The 19,456-nt window shown below is 50.6% G+C and overlaps 2 protein-coding genes across 18 annotated transcripts in view; one reads left to right on the top strand and one right to left on the bottom strand.

The window, feature by feature from the left end:
- The first annotated feature begins 53 nt into the window (after positions 1–53).
- On the top strand, positions 54–8,823 carry CTU2 (cytosolic thiouridylase subunit 2). 13 transcript variants are annotated; one of them, XM_036440902.2, is made up of 16 exons: positions 54–202; positions 818–892; positions 3,343–3,421; positions 3,656–3,715; positions 4,840–4,900; positions 5,339–5,448; positions 5,624–5,818; positions 5,939–6,036; positions 6,107–6,242; positions 6,452–6,583; positions 7,566–7,657; positions 7,788–7,891; positions 7,996–8,143; positions 8,285–8,351; positions 8,478–8,536; positions 8,627–8,823. In XM_036440902.2, exons 1-16 carry the CDS (start codon positions 138–140, stop codon positions 8,697–8,699), a joined length of 1,554 nt encoding a protein of 517 aa, XP_036296795.1. In that variant the 5' UTR covers positions 54–137; the 3' UTR covers positions 8,700–8,823. The 13 variants fall into 13 exon arrangements, 12 of the variants coding, with proteins under 12 accessions (XP_036296795.1, XP_036296794.1, XP_036296791.1 ...); XM_036440901.2 differs by having other exon boundaries at positions 5,909–6,036; XM_036440898.2 differs by having other exon boundaries at positions 5,849–6,036.
- The window catches only part of PIEZO1 (piezo type mechanosensitive ion channel component 1), a 68,343-nt gene continuing 57,673 nt past the window's right edge, over positions 8,787–19,456 (bottom strand). For 4 of the 5 annotated variants that reach the window (XM_036440848.2, XM_045582596.1, XM_045582597.1 and 1 more), the window contains 10 exons: positions 19,172–19,386; positions 18,883–19,041; positions 18,661–18,808; positions 10,622–10,810; positions 10,331–10,423; positions 10,056–10,228; positions 9,860–9,982; positions 9,706–9,785; positions 9,429–9,618; positions 8,787–9,345 (listed from right to left, as the gene is read on the bottom strand). In XM_036440848.2, the coding sequence (XP_036296741.1) occupies positions 9,096–9,345; positions 9,429–9,618; positions 9,706–9,785; positions 9,860–9,982; positions 10,056–10,228; positions 10,331–10,423; positions 10,622–10,810; positions 18,661–18,808; positions 18,883–19,041; positions 19,172–19,386 (1,620 nt within the window). In that variant the 3' untranslated portion in view covers positions 8,787–9,095. The remainder of the gene's footprint in view (positions 9,346–9,428; positions 9,619–9,705; positions 9,786–9,859; positions 9,983–10,055; positions 10,229–10,330; positions 10,424–10,621; positions 10,811–18,660; positions 18,809–18,882; positions 19,042–19,171; positions 19,387–19,456) is intronic. The other variant, XM_045582599.1, reaches the window with a different exon arrangement.

Below are 19,456 nucleotides of genomic sequence, written 5' to 3'. Positions count from 1 at the left end.
GCGTCGCGCTGACGTCTCAGGGCGCGCCCCACCCCCGAGGGAGGCGAGACGCTGCGCTGCGCGGCGGCGACAGGTGACGTCATCATAGCGCGTCCGCCGCTGTCAGGGCCGCCGTCTGCGGCTCGCTCGGAACGGCCATGTGTCAGGTGGGCGAGGACTACGGGGCGCCCGCGCCCGAGATGCCGCCGCCGCCGCGGGCTGGGTAAGAGCTGGCCGCCACCCCCGTCCCTACGGTTCGCGGCGTCCCCAGCCGGCGGCCAGTCCTACCCCGAGGGCCCGGCCGCCGCGCTCCGGAAAGCCCAGCCTGGCAGCCCGGGGTCCCAGGGAGTCTGGACCGCGCTCCGCAGCACCTGGGAGAGCCTGTCAAGCCGGTGGTGAACTCCTCAGGGAGGGGCTCCCTCACACCTCACATTCTTGCAGTCGGTGGGACAGCTCTGCCGCAGACCACGCTGTCTTTACTGGAAGAGAAGTCGGCTTTCCTGTCGCTGTCATCCACCGACTCCCTGTCTCCCGTCCAGAACCACACGGAGCGAGTTGGCTCTCCTGTCGGGCCAGCCCTGGAGAGAGGAGAGGTGGCCTTTAGGTGCCCCCTGAACTGGTCTTAATAGACCGGTATCCTCCAGGTCCCCTGTCGGTTTTCACATTGGAAGTTTGGTTAAGACACAAGCTGGTTTGCCTGTGTTCAGCTGCCCACATGACCTCTCCTCTACACCAAGTCTACACCAGGTTGGGGTGAGAAGCAGGACCTCTTTTCGAAGTCTTAGGGGCGTGTGCAATGTGTTCTTGTTCTCTCTCCCCCTGCCCTATGTCTCCAAAGCCGTGAGCTGAAGTGTGTGAAGTGCAAGGAAGACCTGCCGGTGGTGGTGATACGAGCAGGAGATGCCTTCTGCAGGTGAGGCCTGGAGGAGGATAGAAGACCTTGGCAAAAGGGCTTGCTCAGAAGCTAGGATTGCCTTCATGTATGTGTGGGTACCAGTCTCCCACCATTCAACTGTGGATGAGGAGGCAGAAAGGTATACGATTGCACTTATGAGGAGAGCTGGTGGAAAGAGTGAGTGAGGTGCAGGCGGAATAAGCTTTTCTGGGCAGCTAGAACCCATATAAGGGCCATTTGGAGCATCCTGGGACCTTGGGCAGGTGTTCCGCGTGATGCCTGTTTTACTCGTGAGGAACAGAGGAGTGGAAGGTGGGCTCTGCCTTCCCCTGCCTCTGGGGGTCCTTTATACAGGAGCAGAGACTTATTCTCAGAGGGGCCTGGGCACCAGCAGGTTCTGTTTTATCTGAAGCTCTTCTGTGCCCCTGTCACATCGCCTTTGAATCATAACTCTTCTTTGTCTGATCCACTAGATTCACAGCTCCACGAGGGCAGGGCTGGGCTCCCCTTTTAGCCCTGTTAATTCCTGGTGATGTTGCATGCTTTGTATAGCAAGTGAACATTTGTTGAATGAGTGATCAGCTCACATCTCTAAATTGGTCTCCAAGAGTGTTGGACTCTGCTTTCTAAAATGTTCCAAACAAACAAACAAACTGAAGGGACTAAATAAATTGTTTTCCAAAAACTTTCTTGTCCCTGAACATTTTGGGAGCTTAGTAGACTTGGTGTGTGCCACCAGAAAATACATTTTAGGGGGGGGAAAAAAAAGCCACTTTTTTATGATCCCTCCAATCTGCTTGGAGAATTTGCTGATAGGAGGACAGATTGCAGCAGCTCTAGGCAAGGCCTGCAGTATTTTGGAGCCCAGAGCAACTCCACCCCCCCCCCCCCCTCAGCCCCCTACCTCCCAGGGCGTGTGCTTGTTCAGTTTTGGGAAAAGATGGGAAGCTGACTTTCTGGTTGTAGGTTTTGGGAGTCTAGGTTTCGAACATGTTTCCTCAATGATTGTGAGGGTCGGCACAGGGAGAAACCTTGGCCTGACCCAGAGGAAAGTATGGTTTCAGGAGCCTAGTGGTGCAGGGAGGACAGGGAGTGAGGTAGCCACAGAGTGATTCCCCCACCGCCTCACCCCCAGTGAGCAGTGAAGTCGAGAGACTGTGTGCTGGGGGAACCTCAGCACTTTCCGACCTTCCTGGGAGTCACTTCCTATGGCTGGTCACTTGGGGTCCCTCTAGCTCCAGCGTTTTATAGTTAAACACTGAGTTGAGTTACCATCCTCAGAAGGACCTGTGGGGTGTTTGGTTGGCTCATTATAAGGAGTTTCTGATCAGTGTTGGGGGGATTGTTGTGGACACAGAGATAGCTGAGCAAGAAAAAGGAAGCAGACAGTGCATATGTTCCAAACAAACAAACAAACTGAAGGGACTAAATAAATTGTTTTCCAAAAACTTTCTTGTCCCTGAACATTTTGGGAGCTTAGTAGACTTGGTGTGTGCCACCAGAAAATACATTTTAGGGAAAAAATGTTCCAAACAAACAAACAAACAAACTGAAGGGACTAAATAAATTGTTTTCCAAAAACTTTCTTGTCCCTGAACATTTTGGGAGCTTAGTAGACTTGGTGTGTGCCACCAGAAAATACCCAGGCATGGGGCAATTTTGGAGGTTCAGAGTTGCCTCCTCTGTTCAGGGTGCTTTCAGGGGAGCTTTAAAAAGCAGATGCCTGGGCCTCATCCCAATATAGTGTGATGTAGTAGTTAGTGATTCTAATGTGCAGTCAAGACTGACCACCTCTGACCTAGTGAGCCCAAGAATCAGCTGGAAGTTTTACCAAGAACGCAGGTTCCCGGGACCTGCCTGGAAGTTCTGGTCTGTGGGTTTGGGGAAGAGCCCAGGATTCTGCGTTTCCAGGAGCTTCCTGGGCATTTCTGGTCCCAGCGGGATCAGAGCACTAGAGGGGGGCCTGTGTGAGCTTCAGGCCGCCGGGCCCTGCAGCCTCCACCCCAAGAGGTGGTGCTTCTCTCAGTGGGGGTCTTGGAAGGGGTCATCAACTCTGCTTAGGGAAGGGCTAGGTGGCCTTGTCCTGCGCCTGCCTATGTCCATCTGTTCCACCAGCTGGGCCTTTCTGAGCGCCTGCCAGTACAGGTGGCACCAGGCTCCTGGCCCACAGGCATCGGTTCATACTGGTAAGGATTGTGGGGGTGATGCAGGTGGGCCTTTGCATGTGGTATGAGGCTCATCCTGGGGCAACCATACCTGGTAGAACCCTCCATGCTGACTTCAGGGCAGAGCCTCATTGTCAAGATGCTTCTTTTAAAGATGGAAGTTGGTATGAGAAGGAAAAGGTAACTGAGCTAGCCTCAGGCTGCATGCCACCCCGCAGAGGCCAGTATTGGCTTCCCTCTCTTGGCATGGAGGGCAGGCATCCTGGGCCATATGGCTAGAGCTAGTGGTGGTTTGTGTTGCAGGGACTGTTTCAAGGCATTCTATGTCCACAAGTTCAGAGCTGTGCTCGGGAAGAACCGGCTGATCTTTCCAGGAGAGAAGGTAGAGTGTGGGGTGACTCCCCTGTGGAGTCTCCGACTGGGCAGTTCAGCCACCCGGGCTTCTTGCCACCCTTCCTGAGGCAGCCTGTCCCAGCTGCATCTTACTAGCTCTTCCCTCTGTCCTGTGCCTGGGCTCTGAGAATGGACCCATGTCGGAATATCCATAGTGGAGAGGGGGTGGAGGGGTATTTTCATGTTGGAGATGTGCCCTCCAGCAGTGTTCCTTCTTTTCCAGGTGCTCCTGGCGTGGTCTGGGGGGCCTTCGTCTAGCTCCATGATCTGGCAGGTCCTTGAGGTGCGTCTCCACACTGTTCTCCTGTGCCCAGGCCACCGCCCAATTGAGCTTGAAAGTGGAGGGCCATCACCAAGGGGCTCTTGTTTAGAACTAGAGAGAGCAGCCCTGCAGGGGTCCTGGATGTGTATACAAGAGGTGCACAAGCCAGGAGCTGCGTCCGGAATACCCAGCTGTGCCCCAGTTTAGCACTCTGTCCACTTGCTCTATAGCAAAGTAATAACTGGGAAAAGAATGTTCGGGGTCACAATAGGGTATCATCCAAGATGGCCCTGAAGCCATGGGCCTTCTCGCTTCCTGGGAGTGTGTCTGGGACAAGATGTTGAAACAGAATTAGGTGTCTTGGGAGACAAAAAGTGGTTTGATCCTGCCAAGCCCTAGCAAGGGATTTTACTTGGGAAGTTTAAGAGAATAAGAGGCAGGGGGAGGGATGTTGCCAGGGGAGGCCATGTTGGTGAAGACAGCTTATGTCAAGGTGGGGAGGGAAGAAGGAAGGGTGCAGGTTGTGCTGGCCTGCCTGGATCACGTGTGGGGGCAGTTACAGTTTCTCTTGATGGTGCTGGGCTCCGTGGAGGCTTTGGCTAGGGTGTGGGACACACATGACCTGCACTGCCTGTGAGGGGTGTAGACTAGAGGGACTGGGGACAAGGCTGCAGCCAGGGGTGTTTTGTATGGGGTCCTGGGAGGTGCCCAGAGCTCGAGCGTGGTGCGTCTGCTCTTTATGTCCCCTAAACCCGGTCGGAGGATCTGAGATAAGTGGCTGCTCCCCAGATGTTTGTTCAGCACGTGGTGCTGCCTTCCATGTGGGCAGCAGTTTCTTGCTTTTATCCTATTGTCCTGTTCTATACGGAGCAGCCAGAGGAGCTGGGATAGGGGGGCATGGACGGCCATGTGTATCCAGCTGCTTCTCGGGGCATTGCCAGGAGCAGGGACAGACTGGGGAGGGCGGGTTTTACAAGGGAGAGTGCAGACACCAGGCAGTTTGAAGTGAGTCAGGCTACACGGCTTCCCTCTGCAGCCTCTTCACTACAGGTGGGTCCCCGCCCAGTACAGAGAAGGGTGTCTGTAGGGAAAGTGTCCTGTGGCTTCTAGCCATGAGGCTGAGGCCAGTCCCTTCCCCTCTCTAGGGCCTGAGTCGAGATTCTGCCAAAAGACTGCGTTTTGTGCCAGGAATTGTCTACGTGGATGGTACGTGTGGCCTTTTTTCTCTCCAAGATCCCAACCGCATGGGCAGGCCCCCTGAAACAGCTGGCACTGTGCCCACACCCAGGCCCTGGAGTCAGTGCACATGTCCACCAACAGATGGCAGTGCTGTTGTCATAAGTCAGACCATCAGAGAGTTGGGCAGGAGTATTGGCCTGGCCTCCTCCGCGGATCTAGGGCACTGAGTGAGATGGTTTTGAGTTCACTACCCAAGGGGCTGGATGCTAACCTGTCCCACCTCCCTTCCCCACCTCATCCCTCGGCCACTACAGAACCCGCTGCCCGCTCTGAAAATGCTCCTCCAAGGAGGTCTGCAGCCTGTGGTTTCTAACAAGCTGCTGCTCTGTAGAGCTCATGTGTTGGCCTGTCCTGCCTGGGCTCGTCTCCTAAAAGCCATGACTCCTTTCTTTCTGCCTTTTTCAGAGGGAGCAGCCTGTGGACAGAGCCCGGGGGACAGAGCCAGAACCCTAGCTGAGATGAAGCTGATCCTGCAGACAGTTGGTTTTCCCTGGCACATTGTTGCCTTAGAAGAGGTATGTGGGCCCACCCTGGGAAGGACCTCGGGAAGTGCCCACTGGGATGCCACAAGGAGTGCATGCCCACCTGTTGGGGCCAGGCTGCGGGCCTCTTGCCTGGGCCGTGCCTCAGTATGCACAGTGGTGGGCATGGGCTTCATTACAGCTTCTCCACCCTCCCCTGCCCTGCAAGGTGTTCAGCCTGCCGCCATCCGTGCTTCGCTACCTTGCCCAGGAGCCCTCAGGGACCAAGGGGGCCTACAAAGCAGCCGTGGACAGTTTCCTCCAGCAGCAGCATGCACCAGCTGAAGGGGAGGAGCAGCTGAGCCAGCCTGGCTCCCAGGACCCTCAGAGCCCAGCTGGGCCACCCACAGCTGCTCAGACCGAGGCTCAGCCACCCACAGCTGCTCAGACCGAGGCTCAGCCACCCACAGCTGCCCAGACCGAGACTCAGCCACCCACAGCTGCCCAGACTGAGGCTCAGCCACCCACAGCTGCCCAGACTGAGGCTCAGCCACCCACAGCTGCCCAGACCGAGGCTTTATCTAGACTCTTCGACTCTGTGAAGACACTGACAGCCAAGGAGGAGCTTCTTCAGACTTTGCGGTGAGCCTCCTTCCCCCCAGTTCCTTGCCCTGCCCTACCTGTGTCTGAGATCCCTTGCTCTGCTCTGCAGAACCCACTTGATTCTGCATGTGGCCCGGACTCATGGCTACTCCAAGGTGATGACGGGGGACAGCTGTACCCGCCTGGCCATCAAACTCATGACTAGCCTGGCGCTGGGGAGAGGGGCCTTCCTGGCCTGGGACACGGTACTCAGGGGCAGGCTGCCCAGGGGCCCTTCCCCCCTCACCCTTTAGGTCCTTTCACTTGAAAGTAGTATCTTGTGAATAAGTCTTGGGGTCTTCCTCATGGAGGGAGGAGCCTGACCCGACACCCGTCAGCCCCCAGCAGCAGGGAAGGAGGGAGCTATAACCGGCAGCTGGTACAGGGAAGAACGTACCCTCCTCCCCCTCCCCAGGGCTTCTCTGATGAGAGGCATGGTGACGTGGTGGTAGTGCGGCCCATGCGCGAGCACACACTGAAGGAGGTTGCCTTCTACAACCGCCTGTTTGCCGTGCCCTCTGTCTTCACACCAGCTATCGACACCAAGGTAACTTGCGGGACAGGGCAGAGGCAGCCTAGGCTGTGTCCACACCAGCCCTCTAGCTTCAGTGCCTACCACCTGGTACCATAGTGGAGTCCATGTCCCCCAGCATCCTCGGAGCATATACGGGATAGCCCTTGGAGTTGGAGGACAGGTTGATGCCTTTGAGGGGGAGGGGCTCACTAGGAGAGGGAGGTGCCACACCCTGGTACCCATCCCTGGGAAGGCGAGGTGCCCAGCTTGGGGGAAGTGGTAGTCATGGACATGGGGAAGGGATGATAGAGGGGCAGAATGACCTTTGTCAGAAATACTTAAAATTTTGACATAATTTTTGTGTGTGTGTGTGTGTGTGTGTGTCTTTATTAATCCTCACCCAAGGATATATTTTTCATTAATTTTAATTGAGAGTGGAAGGGAGGGGGTGAGAGAAATTTTGATATGAAAGAGACACATTGATTAGTTGCCTCCCACACGCACCCAGATTGGGCTGGGGTGGGAATGGGGAATGGCTCACAACCCAGGTATGTACCCTTTGACCAGGAATTGAACTGGCAACACTTGGGTCATTGATTTCAGAGAGGAAGGGAGAGGGAGAGAGAGAGAGAGAAACATCAATGATGAGAGAGAATCACCTAAGGCACAAAGCTAAGGTGAGGCGCAGACTGGTGAGAGCTGCCTCCTGCATGCCCCACACTGGGGATCACCTACAACCCATGCATGTGCCCTGACCAGGAATCGAACAGTAACCTCCTGGTTCATAGGTCAGCCTTCAACCACTGAGCCACGCAGGTCAGGCCATAATTTAATTTTTAATAATGGCTGTGTTTAGCAACAGGGACACTGTAGAAGTGTGTGCCTGATTGACTCCAGGCCCAACATGGCGGACTCTCAGGAGTGGACAGTGTGGAGAAACCCACGGCCCCTTGGCCAGGCCTGGGGCTGCTCCTCTGCACCAGGGCCACTCCAGCCCCCATCTGATTGTCCCTAGGCCCCTGAAAAGTCCAGCATCCACCGGCTTATGGAAGCCTTCATGCTCAGGCTGCAGGCCCAGTTCCCCTCCACAGTCAGCACTGTGTACAGGTGTGTGTTTGTGCCGTGGAGTGGGAGTGGAAGGGTAGGCACTGAGTTCACCACCCTGGGGCTCAGGTCAGGCAGGAGCAAGGCTCTGGTTAACCAGTGGTGCCTCTGTGCCCTGTCCTCACACTTCCAGGACGAGTGAGAAGCTGGTCAAGGCCCCAAGGCATGGCAGTGCTGGTGGCCCCCCAGGCCCCCGCTGCCTGCTCTGCATGTGCGCACTGGACATCGACACTGCTGGTCTGTGCTGAATGTTCTCGCGGTTCTTGGGTGGAACGGGTACCAGTGAGTGAGTATTGGGGGTTACCAATCCTGAGGTCCCTTCAGTTCATCTCTGTTTGCAGATAGTGCCACGGCTTTTGGGGCCCAGACTTCACATCTCTCCCATATGCAGCCCCCCACCCCACCAGCTGAGGCACCCACAACACCCTGCTGCTCTGCAGGGGTGGGCAGGGCCCAAGGCTGTTGCCAGGGGGCTGAGCCCTGCAGGAGGTGAGTATCTTCCCTGACCTGACCCACTCCACACCATGGCTGGTCCCTTGCAGCTACACAGAGGGTGGTGGTACACCAAGCCCTCAGGCCCTGCACTGAGGGGCCAAGACCAGGCACACAGGTCCAGCTCTGCTCTCACAGGGAGGACCCCCGAGCCCACGTCATCGAGCAGCTATGCTACGGGTGCCGTGTGAACATGAAGGACTTGGTGCGTGGATGCCTGCCTTGTGTTGGTGATAGGGGAGGCCCTCCCACTCCTGGGCTGAGGGGGCAGTTAACACTGGCTTAGCTTTGTGCCACGCAGCCCATCACTCATGTCGGCTCTTTGTTGCAGCCTTCCTTGGACCCCCTGCCACCCTATATCCTGACTGAGGCCCAGTTCCGTAGCCAGAGGTACTGGTGCCTGCCTTGCTGGGAGCCCCGGAGGGGTCCTTCTGGAGGTGAGCACTTTTGGGCTGATTCCCACTGTGTCGCTTCCCACAGGGCCTCGGTTTTGCAGGAGATGCAGGAGTATCTGATTGACAGTGATGATGAGGCGCAGACTGGTGAGAGCTGAGCCTCAGAATGGACCCCTGGGACCACCCGGCCTGGACCTCTGCGATGCTGGATCAGGACACAGGGATGGGCAGGCGGCATGCTATCATCTGTTTGTATAAATAAAAATGTTTTAATTAAAAAAACTCTACAGTACATGTGGAGAAAGGGCTGGGCCCCTGGCCCAGTGTGTCTGGCACTGGGCCCTGCAGGGACAACGGAAAGGGATAGCAGTCCTGCGCTGGGCCATGGAGGGGCCACAGCTTCCTTCTGACAGCAGCATCAGGGCTCAGTGGGCCAGGAGGACCTGTCACAGCTGGTGGCCTGGGACTGGAGTGTCTGCTCCTGTGGCCCTGAGGAGCACTGCCCTCCCTGCCAGGCCGGCTCCTTCATTCACGGTGCACACAGAGCCTGGCTCCTACTCCTTCTCGCGGGTCCACTTGATCATGGTCTCCGGGGAGCGGTAGAGGAAGATGAGCTTGGCGTATAGCTCCTCTTCCAGTTCCAGCTCCCGCGTCTCCCGCACCAGGAAGATGTCCTGGCAGAGCTTGAGGATTCGGTCCACACACGGCAGCTCCTCGAACATGATGGAGTGTGAGATATCACTGAAGAAGTCGCGCACAAACTTGCCGATGACCAGCACGACGGACACATAGAGCCCCATGATCCTGCCAGGCAAGTGCGGGTGAATCCTGGGGGCTGCTGCCCACAGCCGCGCCCCAACCCCCAGGCCACATCACTGTACACTTACCCGTAGCTAGCCAGGAAGCCCAGGCTGTGTGGGCTGACCTTGTCATTGAAGATGATCATGGGCAGCAGGTTGCAGTCAGCCTGGCAGTCCTGTAGCTCGATGACCCACCACTCGAGGAAGCCAGCATCCCCCGAGCCCACACGCTCCCTCCGCAGCTGGATGCGTATGCCAAGGTAGTCCTCCTCTTCGTCTGGGTCAGAGCGGTGAGACCGTCAGGCCACCACCCTCTCCCAGGGCAGAGGCCATGGCCCAGCACCACCCTCCCCCGAACACTCACTGGGCTGCAGCTGCTTCACGGGGTTGGCCTCAGGCCCGTTGGGGGCACGGATGTACTTTGGGAAGAGGTTAGGGATGACCCTGTGGGGAGGAATCCAGTGGGTCAGGTCTGGCCCAGCCTTCCTGGTGCCCTCAGCCTCTTGGTCCCCACTCACACTGACTGGTCCGAGGTGCCCTCCAGCAGGCTGGCCAGCTGCCGCCGCTCAGTGCTGTTGGGGGCCAGGTCCAGGGTGTGCTTCTCATTGGTGTACTCTACAGAGCCTCCCTTGGCCAGGTCCCTGCAAGCAGGGGTACAGCGTGACCCACTGAGGCGTGTACCCCATCCAGGCCCCATCCGGGCCCAGGACGTACCTCTGGAAGTTCCAGGTGAAGCGCACGGTGATGTCGGCAGTGCCATTGTACAGCTCCCGCTTCATCTGGGCTCTGCTTGGTGGGCTGATGCGCCACAGAGCCCCAGAGCTGCCCTCGATCTGCGCTGTGACGATGTCCTCAGGGCTGTACTGGCTGATGAACTGCATGGCCAGCTAAGCAAATGACAGCACCTTAGTGGGTGAGGCCAAGCCATCCTCCTCCCCTCAAAGCCGTCCCTTCCCCTGCCAGGCAGATACAATGTGGGGGCTGCTCACCGGGTGGCGGTCAAACTTCTTGGACAGCTCCTCATAGGCCTGTGGTGTGAAGGGCACGATGGACGGCTGCTGGGCACTCATGGTGAACAGGGGCTGAGGGTGCAAACAGGGAGACATGGTGCGGGGGGAGCCTCCCTGACTCCCCAGGTTGCCAGCACGCAGGCCGAGCTCTGCACAGTCCATGAGGACAGTAAAAGGCAGGAATGGGATTGGGGCTGCCGGGCCAGAGCCCTCGGTGTGCGGCAGAGCTGCACCTGGATTGCTTCTCTGGCTGGGGAAGCTGCTGCTCACCTCGTAGCCCCCCAGCTTGAGGGTGACGGTGACGTCGATGGGCTGGTTGACTACGCCGACAACGGAGCGCACCAGAGACATGAAGAGCAGCGGGAACCAGATGATGCCCACGAGGAACAGGATTATAAGGCCGCCCATGCCATATTTAACAATCTTCTTCTTCTTCTTCCCCTTGGGCTGGGGGTATTTCTGGTGGGGGGAACAGGGTTTAGGTCAGCTGCTTAGATCCACCTTCCCAGTGCCCTGCCTTGTGCAGGCCTCCATCCCTGCTCCCTAGCTACAAGTGCTGTCTCAGACCCTTCCCTCCCTCTGGTCTCAGAGCTGCCCTCCACACCCCACCATTCCATCCTTAAGGCCATGGTCTGGAGCTCACCCCATGGACCCATAAAGCCAAGCCTTTTTTTTTTTTTTTTAATTAAGGTAGTATATGTGTACATATCTTATCATTGCCCCTCCCCACTCCCATACATGCCCTCCCTCCCCAGAGTTTTCATCCATTGGTTTTGCTTATATGCATGCATACAAGTCCTTCGGTTGATCTCTTATCTTCCCCAGATCTCCCTATCCTTCCTGCTGTAATTTGATCATCTGCTTGTTGCTTTACTGTCTCTATATCTATCTTTTGGTTCATCAGATTATAATGTTCTTTATTATCCATAAATGAGTGAGGTCATGTGGTGTTTCTCTTTCATTGACTGGCTCATTTCACTCAGCATGATGTTCTCCAATTCCATCCAGGTTGCTGCAAATGATGAGAATTCCTTCTTTTTTATGGCAGCATAGTATTTCCATTGTGTAAATGTACCATAGTTTTTGGATCCAATCATCTGCTGACGGGCACCTAGGCTGTTTCCAAATCCTAGCTGTTGTAAATTGTGCTGCTATGAACATAGGGTGCATATATCCTTTCTGATTGGTGTTTCTAGGGATATATTCCTAAGAGTGGGATTACTGGGTCAAATGGGAGTTCCATTTTCAGTTTTTTGAGGAAACTCCACACTGTTCTCCACTGTGGTTGCACCAGTCTGCATTTCCCACCAGCAGTGCACAAGGGTTCCTTTTTCTCCGCAACCTCGCCAACACCTGTCGTTTGTTGATATTAGCCATTCTGACAGGTGTGAGATGGTACTGCATTGTTGTTTTGATTTGCATCTCTCGGATAATTAGTGACTTTGAGCATGTTTTCATGTGACTTTTGGCCTTCCTTCTGTCTTCTTTTGAAAATATTCTATTTAGGGCCATTGTCCATTTTTTAATTGCATCATTTATCTTCCTTTTATTTAGTTGTATAAGCTGTCTGTAGATTTTGGAGATTAAAACTTTATCAGTGATAACATTTGCAAATATGTTCTCCCATACAGTGGGCTTTTTTGTTGTTTTGTTGATGGTTTCTTTTGCTGTAAAAAAGCTTTTTATTTTGATGTAGTCCCATTTGTTTATTTTCTCTTTAGCATCCATTGCTCTAGGGGCAGTATCAGTGATGAAGTTCTTTCGGCATATATCAGAGATTTTGCTACCTGTGGATGCCTCTAGTATTTTTATGGTTTCCCATCTTATGTTTAAGTCCTGTATCCATTTTGAGTTTATTTTTGTGTATGGTGTAAGTTGGTGATCTAGTTTCATTTTTTTGCACGTATCTGTCCAATTTTCCCAACACCATTTATTGAAGAGACTGTCTTGACTCCATTGTATGTTCATACCTCCTTTATCAAATATTAATTGAATATAGAGGTTTGGGTCAATATCCGGATTCTCTATTTTATTACATATGTCTGTTCTTGTGCCAGTACCAGGCTGTTTTAAGAACAGTGGCTTTGTAATACAGCTTGAAATCTGGTATTGAGATCCCTCCTACTTTATTCTTCTTTCTCAGGATTGCTGTGGCTATTCGGGGTCTTTTTTTGTTCCAGATGAATTTTTGGAGAATTCTTTCTAGGTCTGTGAAGTATGCCGTTGGTATTTTAATGAGCAGTGTATTGAACCTATAAATTGCTTTGGGAAGTATGGACATTCTGATGATGTTGATTCTACCAATCCATGAACATGTATGTTCTTCCATCTGTTTACATCTTCCTCTATCTCTTTTTTCAGGGTCATGTAGTTTTCCGTGTATAGGTCTTTTACTGCCTTAGTTAAGTTTATTCCTAGATATCTTAGCTTTTTTGGTGCGATGGTAAATGGGATTGGTTTTTTAGTCTCTTGTTTCTGTAAGTTCACTGTTGATGTATAGAAATGCCATAGATTTCTTGGCGTTAATTTTGTATCCTGCTACATTGCCGAATTCATTTGTTAAGTCTATTAGTTTCTTGATGGAGTCTTGTTTTCTTATGTACAATATCATGTCATCTTCAAATAAGGACAACTTTTACTTCTTCTTTTCCAATTTGGATGCCTTTTATTTCTTCTTCTTGTCTAATTGCAATGGCTAGTACTTCCAGTACTGTGTCAAACAGGAGTGGTGAGAGTGGGCATCCCTGTCTTGTCCCTGTTCTTAGAGGAAACGGTTTTAGTTTTTGCCCATTGAGTATGATGTTTGCTGTGGGTTTATCATATATAGCTTTTATTATATTGAGGAATGATCCTTCTATTCCCACTTTGTTGAGAGTTTTTATCAGGAAAGGGTGTTGGATTTTATCAAATGCTTTTTCTGCGTCAACTGATATGACTATATGATTTTTATTTCTCAGTTTGTTTATGTGATGTATCACGTTTATTGATTTGCGGATATTGTACCATCCTTGCATTCTTGGAATAAATCCTACTTGGTCATGGTGTATGATCTTTCTGATGTGCTGCTGGAGCCAATTTGCTAGAATTTTGTTGAGGATTTTGGCATCTATGTTCATGAGGGATATTATCCTGTAATTCTCTTTCATTGTATTGTCTTTATCTGGTTTTGATCTTAGGGTGATGCTGGCTTCATAAAAGGAGCTTGGAAGTGTTCCTTCCTCTTGAATTTTTTGGAACAGTCTGAGGAGGATAGGTTTTAGTTCTTCCTTTAATGTTTGGTAAAACTCTCCCGTGAAGCCATCTGGCCCCAGGCTTTTGTTTGCTGGAAGCTTTTTAATGACTGCTTCAATTTCTTCCAAAGTTACTGGCCTATCGAGATTTTTAGATTTTTCTTGATTGAGTTTTGGAAGGAAATATATTTTTAGGAATATGTCCATTTCCTCCAGGTTGTCCAGTTTGTTGGAGTAGAGTTGTTCATAGTATTTTGTAACAATCCTTTGTATTTCATCGGGGTCTGTTATTTCACCTCTTTCATTTCTGATTTTGTTTATTTGGGTCCTCTCTCTCTATTTCTTGGTTAGCCTGGCTAGAGGTTCATCAATCTTGTTTATCCGTTCAAAGAACCAGCTCTTGGTTTTATTGATCTTTTGTATTGTTTTTTTTGTCTCTATGTCGTTTATCTCCACTCTGATTTTTATTAGAGTTAGATAATTTATTACCATTTTTTTCTTGTTTTTTGCAGTATGCTTGTAGAGCTATGAACTTCAAGATTGCTTTTGCTGTGTCCCATAGATTTTGGATTGTTGTGTTTTCATTGTCATTTGTTGCCAGGATGTTTTATTTCTCCCTTGATTTCTCTGGTAACCCAGTCCTTGGTTTTTGTTTTTTTTAATATATATTTTATTGATATTTTACAGAGAGGAAGAGAGAGGGATAGAGAGTTAGAAACATTGATGAGAGAGAATCATCGATCAGCTGCCTCTTGCACACCCCCTACTGGGGATGTGCCCGCAACCAAGGTACATGTCCTTGTCCGGAATCAAACCCGGGACCTTTCAGTCTGCAGACCGACGCTCTATCCACTGAGCCAAACTGGTTTCGGCCCAGTCCTTGTTTAATAGCATACTTTTTAGTCTCCATGAGTTTGATTTCTTTGGATTATTTTTATTGTAGTTGATTTCCTGTTTTATGCCACTATGATCTCAGAAGATGCTTGATATGATTTCTATAATATCTTCTTGAATTTGAAGAGACTTTGCCTATGTCCCAACATGTGGTCTATCTTTGAAAATGACCCATGTGCACTTGAGAAGAATGCATATTCTGTGGCTTTGGGGTGAAATGTTCTGAAGATGTCAATTAATTCCATCTGGCCTAGTGAGTTATTTAGGATTGATGTTTCTTTGCTGATTTTTTTAGATGATTTGTCCAAAGGTGATAGTGGGGTATAAAATCTCCTACTATGATTGTCTTGCTAATAATCTCTCCCTTAATATCCTCCAGCATTTCTTTTGTGTGTGTGTGTGTGTGTTTGGGTGCTCCTGTATTGGGTGCATATATGTTTACCAGGGTTATTTCTTCTTGTTGGGTTGCTCCCTTTAGTATTATGAAGTGGCCTTCATTATCTCTTGTTATGGCCTTCACTTTGAGATCTAATTTGCCAGATATAAGTATTGCTACCCCAGCTTTTTTTTCATTTCCATTTGCCTGGAAAACCTTTTTCCATCCTTTCACCCTCAGTCTGTGTGCTTCTTTGAAATGGGTTTCTTGTAGACAGCAGATATATGGGTCTTGTTTTCTTATCCAATCCGTTATCCTATGTCTTTTGATTGAAGCATTTAATTCATTTACATTTAAAGTTATTATTGATAGGTACTTATTTGACACCATTTTTATTCTATACCCCTGTGTTCCTTCTTCATTTCCTATTTCTTTTTTATTTTTACAGTAGACCCTTTAGCATTTCTTACATTGCTGGTTTAGTGGTGATAAATTCCTTTAGTCTTTTTTTGTCTGTGAAGCTCCTGATTTCACCTTCAATTTTGATGGATAGCCTTGCTGGGTACAGTATCCTTGGATTCAGACCCTTCCTTTGCATGACTTCGTATATTTCATCCCATTTCCTTCTGGCCTGATGAGTTTCTGTTGAGAAATCAGTTGCTAGTCTGATGTGAGTTCCTTTATTTGTAACTGTCTATCTCTCTCTGGCTGCTTTTAAGATTCTTACTTTGTCATTGGTGTTTGCCAATTTAATTATAATGTGCCTTGGTGTCGGTCTTTTGGGATTCATTTTGCCTGGCATTCTGCGAGCTTCTTGTATTTGTGTGGGTTTTTTCTTCTTTATCTCAGGAAAGTTTTCTGTCATTATTTCTTGAAACAGGTTTTCTATGCCTTCCTCAGTTTCCTTTCCTTCTGGAACCCCTATTATTCTAATATTGTTTTGTTTTGTATTGTCTCAAAGTTCCTGTAGGCTCTTCTCCTGCTTTTTAAATTTTTTTTCTAGAAGCTGCTCTAATTGGGTATTTTTTTCCATCTTGTCTTCTAGCTCACTGATTCGGTCCTCTGCTTCTTCTAGTCTACTTTTGATGCTTTCTATTGAGTTCTTTACAGTAGCGATGTCATTTTTCATTTCTTCTTGGTTCATCTTCATTTCCTCTTGGTTCTTACTCATATTGTCAAATTTGTCTTCCAATATTTTTAGCCATCTTATGATCATTACTCAGAATTCTTGCTCTGGTAGGTTGCTTGCCTCTAACTCGTTTACTTCCTTTTCTGGTGATGCCCGCTTTTCTTTCATGTGCGGGCTATTTCTTTGTCTCCTCATGGTCTCTCTTTTCAGGATGTCTGGTTATGTAGTTCTCTCTCTCCTTTCCGTGGGTGATTGAAGAACTCCCTTGAATCCACGTGTTTGCGCCAATTGGGGCATCACAGCTGTTCGGTGGTCTCCACTGTTGTGGGTTTTTCAGGCCTCAGATAAGATCTGAGCCGTAGCTCCGGGAGAGGTCTCCGCCGCAGTGCAGGCTGCTTGGTCAGGAAATCCTGTCCAGCAGTCCCCCACCTTCTCTTAAGAGTTCTGCTACCCCTTAGCTTGCCAACTAACACTCCCTGAGCGATTCTCAGGTGCTCCTTCTATCTGCTCTGGGACTAGGCTGAGAACAAGTCCAACTGTTCGGCCGCCATTTTTCCACACTATTCTGAATCTTAAAGCCACGCCTTAATTGAACATCCAAACTGACTGCAGAGCTATAGCAGCTGAGTCTGTGGTGCTGGAAAGGACAGAGATCAGTGGTGAGATGATGAGCCCCAAAACAAACCCACACATGGAGACAGGTGCTAACCACTCAGTAAGGAAAGGACAGCCTTTTCAACAAATGGATGTCCACATGCAAAAGAATAAAGGTGGACCCTTAACAAACACCATATGCAAAAATTAAGACCTAAATCACTGAAATTCTTCAGGGAAAATCTTTGTACCTTATTTTGGCAAAATATCCTCAGATCTCATACCAAAAGCACAAGCAACAAAAGAAAAAAATTTAGACTAGACATTATGAAAATAGACTTGTGTGCTCCCAAGGACACCATCAAAAAGGAGAAAGTCAACCACAGAATGAGGGAATACTTGCAAATCGCTTATCTGACAGAGTCTAGTATCCAGAATGTTTATGGAACTCTCAGCTCAGTAAAAGGTATAAATGTGCCACCTTTTGTCTATCCAACAGCTGCTTAACCCAAGGAAAAAGTGGGCAAAGGTTCTGAAAAAAGACTCTCCAAAGACAGACATGGCAAATAAGCACAGAAAAGATGCTTATCATTAGCCAACAGGGAAATGCAAAATCAGAACCACAGGGATGGGTAAAAAATGTCAGACAAGGAGGGTTAGCAAGGATGTGGAAGAGCAGTGGGACTGCAATGGAGCAGTCACCATGGAAAACAAGAGTGAAACCTAGTTACCGCACGGCCCAGCAATGCCTACTCCTATGTGTCTCTCCAGAAGAAACAGAAACTTGTGTGTTCAGAGTCTTATTTGTGAATAACCATAGCAGCATTTTGTATAATAAAAACAAACCCAAATGTCCATCACCATTTGAAACTGTTGAATAAAAGATGGCATGAACCATAACCACAGACAGACCTAACACTAACCCTAACACTAGACTCAACCCTAACCCAACACTACTAGTAACATTAACCCTACCCCTAACACTTTTACCTAGTCCTAAGTCTATCCCTACCTCTAAACCTAACCCTAGCCCTACCCATAACTCCTAACAAAAAGTTAAACTATTCAGCCATAAAAAGAAATTGTGACACATGCTACAACATGGATAAACCTTGATAATATGTGACTGAAAGAAGCCAGTCACAAAAAGCCACACCGATTTCATTTATATGAAACTGGTGCACAAAATTTGTACACATTAAAAGGGAATTAATTAGAGGAAATATTTTAATATTGCTATTTCCCCTTTCTCTACAACAGAAGTGTCAGAGATGAAAGAAAATTAGTAAAATGTATATGAAAATCTTCCTCCTGTCAGAGTCTAGGGCTCACCGTGGGAACCAGAGTCAAGTCCCCACCCACCACCTGCATGTGCTTCTAAAACGCAGGAGACCCGACCTGGCCGGCCCCACCTGTCAAGCCCCTCCGGGCTGGGGGCGCAGCCTCAGGTCCCCTGGCCCAGCGCTGGGTGGCGGGTGGGGGCGCAGCCTCAGGTCCCCCATCAAGCCCCGCCAGGCAGGGGTGGGGGAGCATGGTCTGAGGTCCCCTGCCCCAGCACCATGCAGCCTCAGGTAGCTGCTGTTCAGTCGTTACATGACAGCATCCCAGCCAATTTGCATATTATCATATTAGATAGATGTCCAGAACAAGCAAATCTATAAAGTAGGTGGTGGCTGCCAGGAGCTGGGCAATGAGGGGATGGACAGTGACTGCTAATGGGTATGATGAGCATGTTCTGACATTGTGGTGATGGATGCACATACTGAACCACCAAGTTGTACACTTTAAATGGGCAAATCTTGGTATGAATTCTCTCTGTAAAGCTGCTAAAAAACAAAAATTCAGCTAACATTATGGCAGGCATATTCCACTGTGCAATTTGCTCAGGCCACTGCCCACAGTCTGCCCCTAACAGGGCAGAGTTCACTATCCCCTCCCTGAGAAGCCCCTCTGGCTGCCAGGGAGAGTTCTAGAAATGCTCTCTGGCCTCCCTCATGTTGCCATGGTTTCTGAGCCCAAGGAGGGGCCACCGGCCCCAATGGGGAATGATCAGTGTTCCCTCTACCCTCGCCTTGGGCCCAGGCACCTTTTCTGTCTCTCGGCTGCACTTGATGATGAAGATGTTGGCATAGATGTCCTCCACGCACATCCAGCTGGACAGGGACAGCGTGGTGTCTGTACAAACCCAGTCCATCACGGCCCGCAGCTCCACCAGGAACGGCACCAGCCGGAACCTACCGGAGACGGGGTACCCATCAGGAGGGGCTGAGGGAGGAGCCTCGACCCCCTTGGGCCGGCCCACACTCACCCCTGGAAGAGGAAGAGGTTGAGGTGGTTGTACTTCTTGGTGAGGAAGTTGCCAAGAATGCGGGTGGGGTAGCCACAGCGGATCTGGTAGGCAGACAGGGCAAAGTAGATGCACTTCACAAAGTACCACAGCTGGGCTACAGTGTTCTGGCTGAACATCCTAGGCGGGACAGGAAGCTCAGGTCAGGGCGCCCCGCCTGAGTCCAGTAGCTGGAGCCCCCAAGGCCCCTGGACCCAAATGCAGCTCTGCCAGGCACCACAAAACAGGCCTCTGACCCGCCAGCACCGACCTCTCCGTGACAGCGGGCAGGATGAAGAACATCCAGACATGGATGGCCACCACCAGGACGACCTGGAAGGCCAGCTTGCCCAGCACGGTCTTGCGCAGGTAGAGGGCCCGGTCGATGGCCATCGTGCTGAACTGGATCAGCAGCATGACCAGGAAGGCCTCAGGAACCTGGTTATCCGACAGGGAGGACGTGATGTCCGTAGCCGCCGAGTGCTTCTGTGGCCAGGAAAGGAAGGGTCAGGGAGAGCTGGGGTGGCTGCTGGGCTCTGCGCTCATGGGGGCCCCC

This window comes from Pipistrellus kuhlii, unplaced genomic scaffold (genome assembly GCF_014108245.1).
Source record: "Pipistrellus kuhlii isolate mPipKuh1 unplaced genomic scaffold, mPipKuh1.p scaffold_m20_p_17, whole genome shotgun sequence".
Classification (NCBI taxonomy): domain Eukaryota; kingdom Metazoa; phylum Chordata; class Mammalia; order Chiroptera; family Vespertilionidae; genus Pipistrellus; species Pipistrellus kuhlii.
The sequence above is the reverse complement of the archived record's forward strand: the minus strand, read 5'-3'. Positions and strand labels throughout refer to the sequence as shown.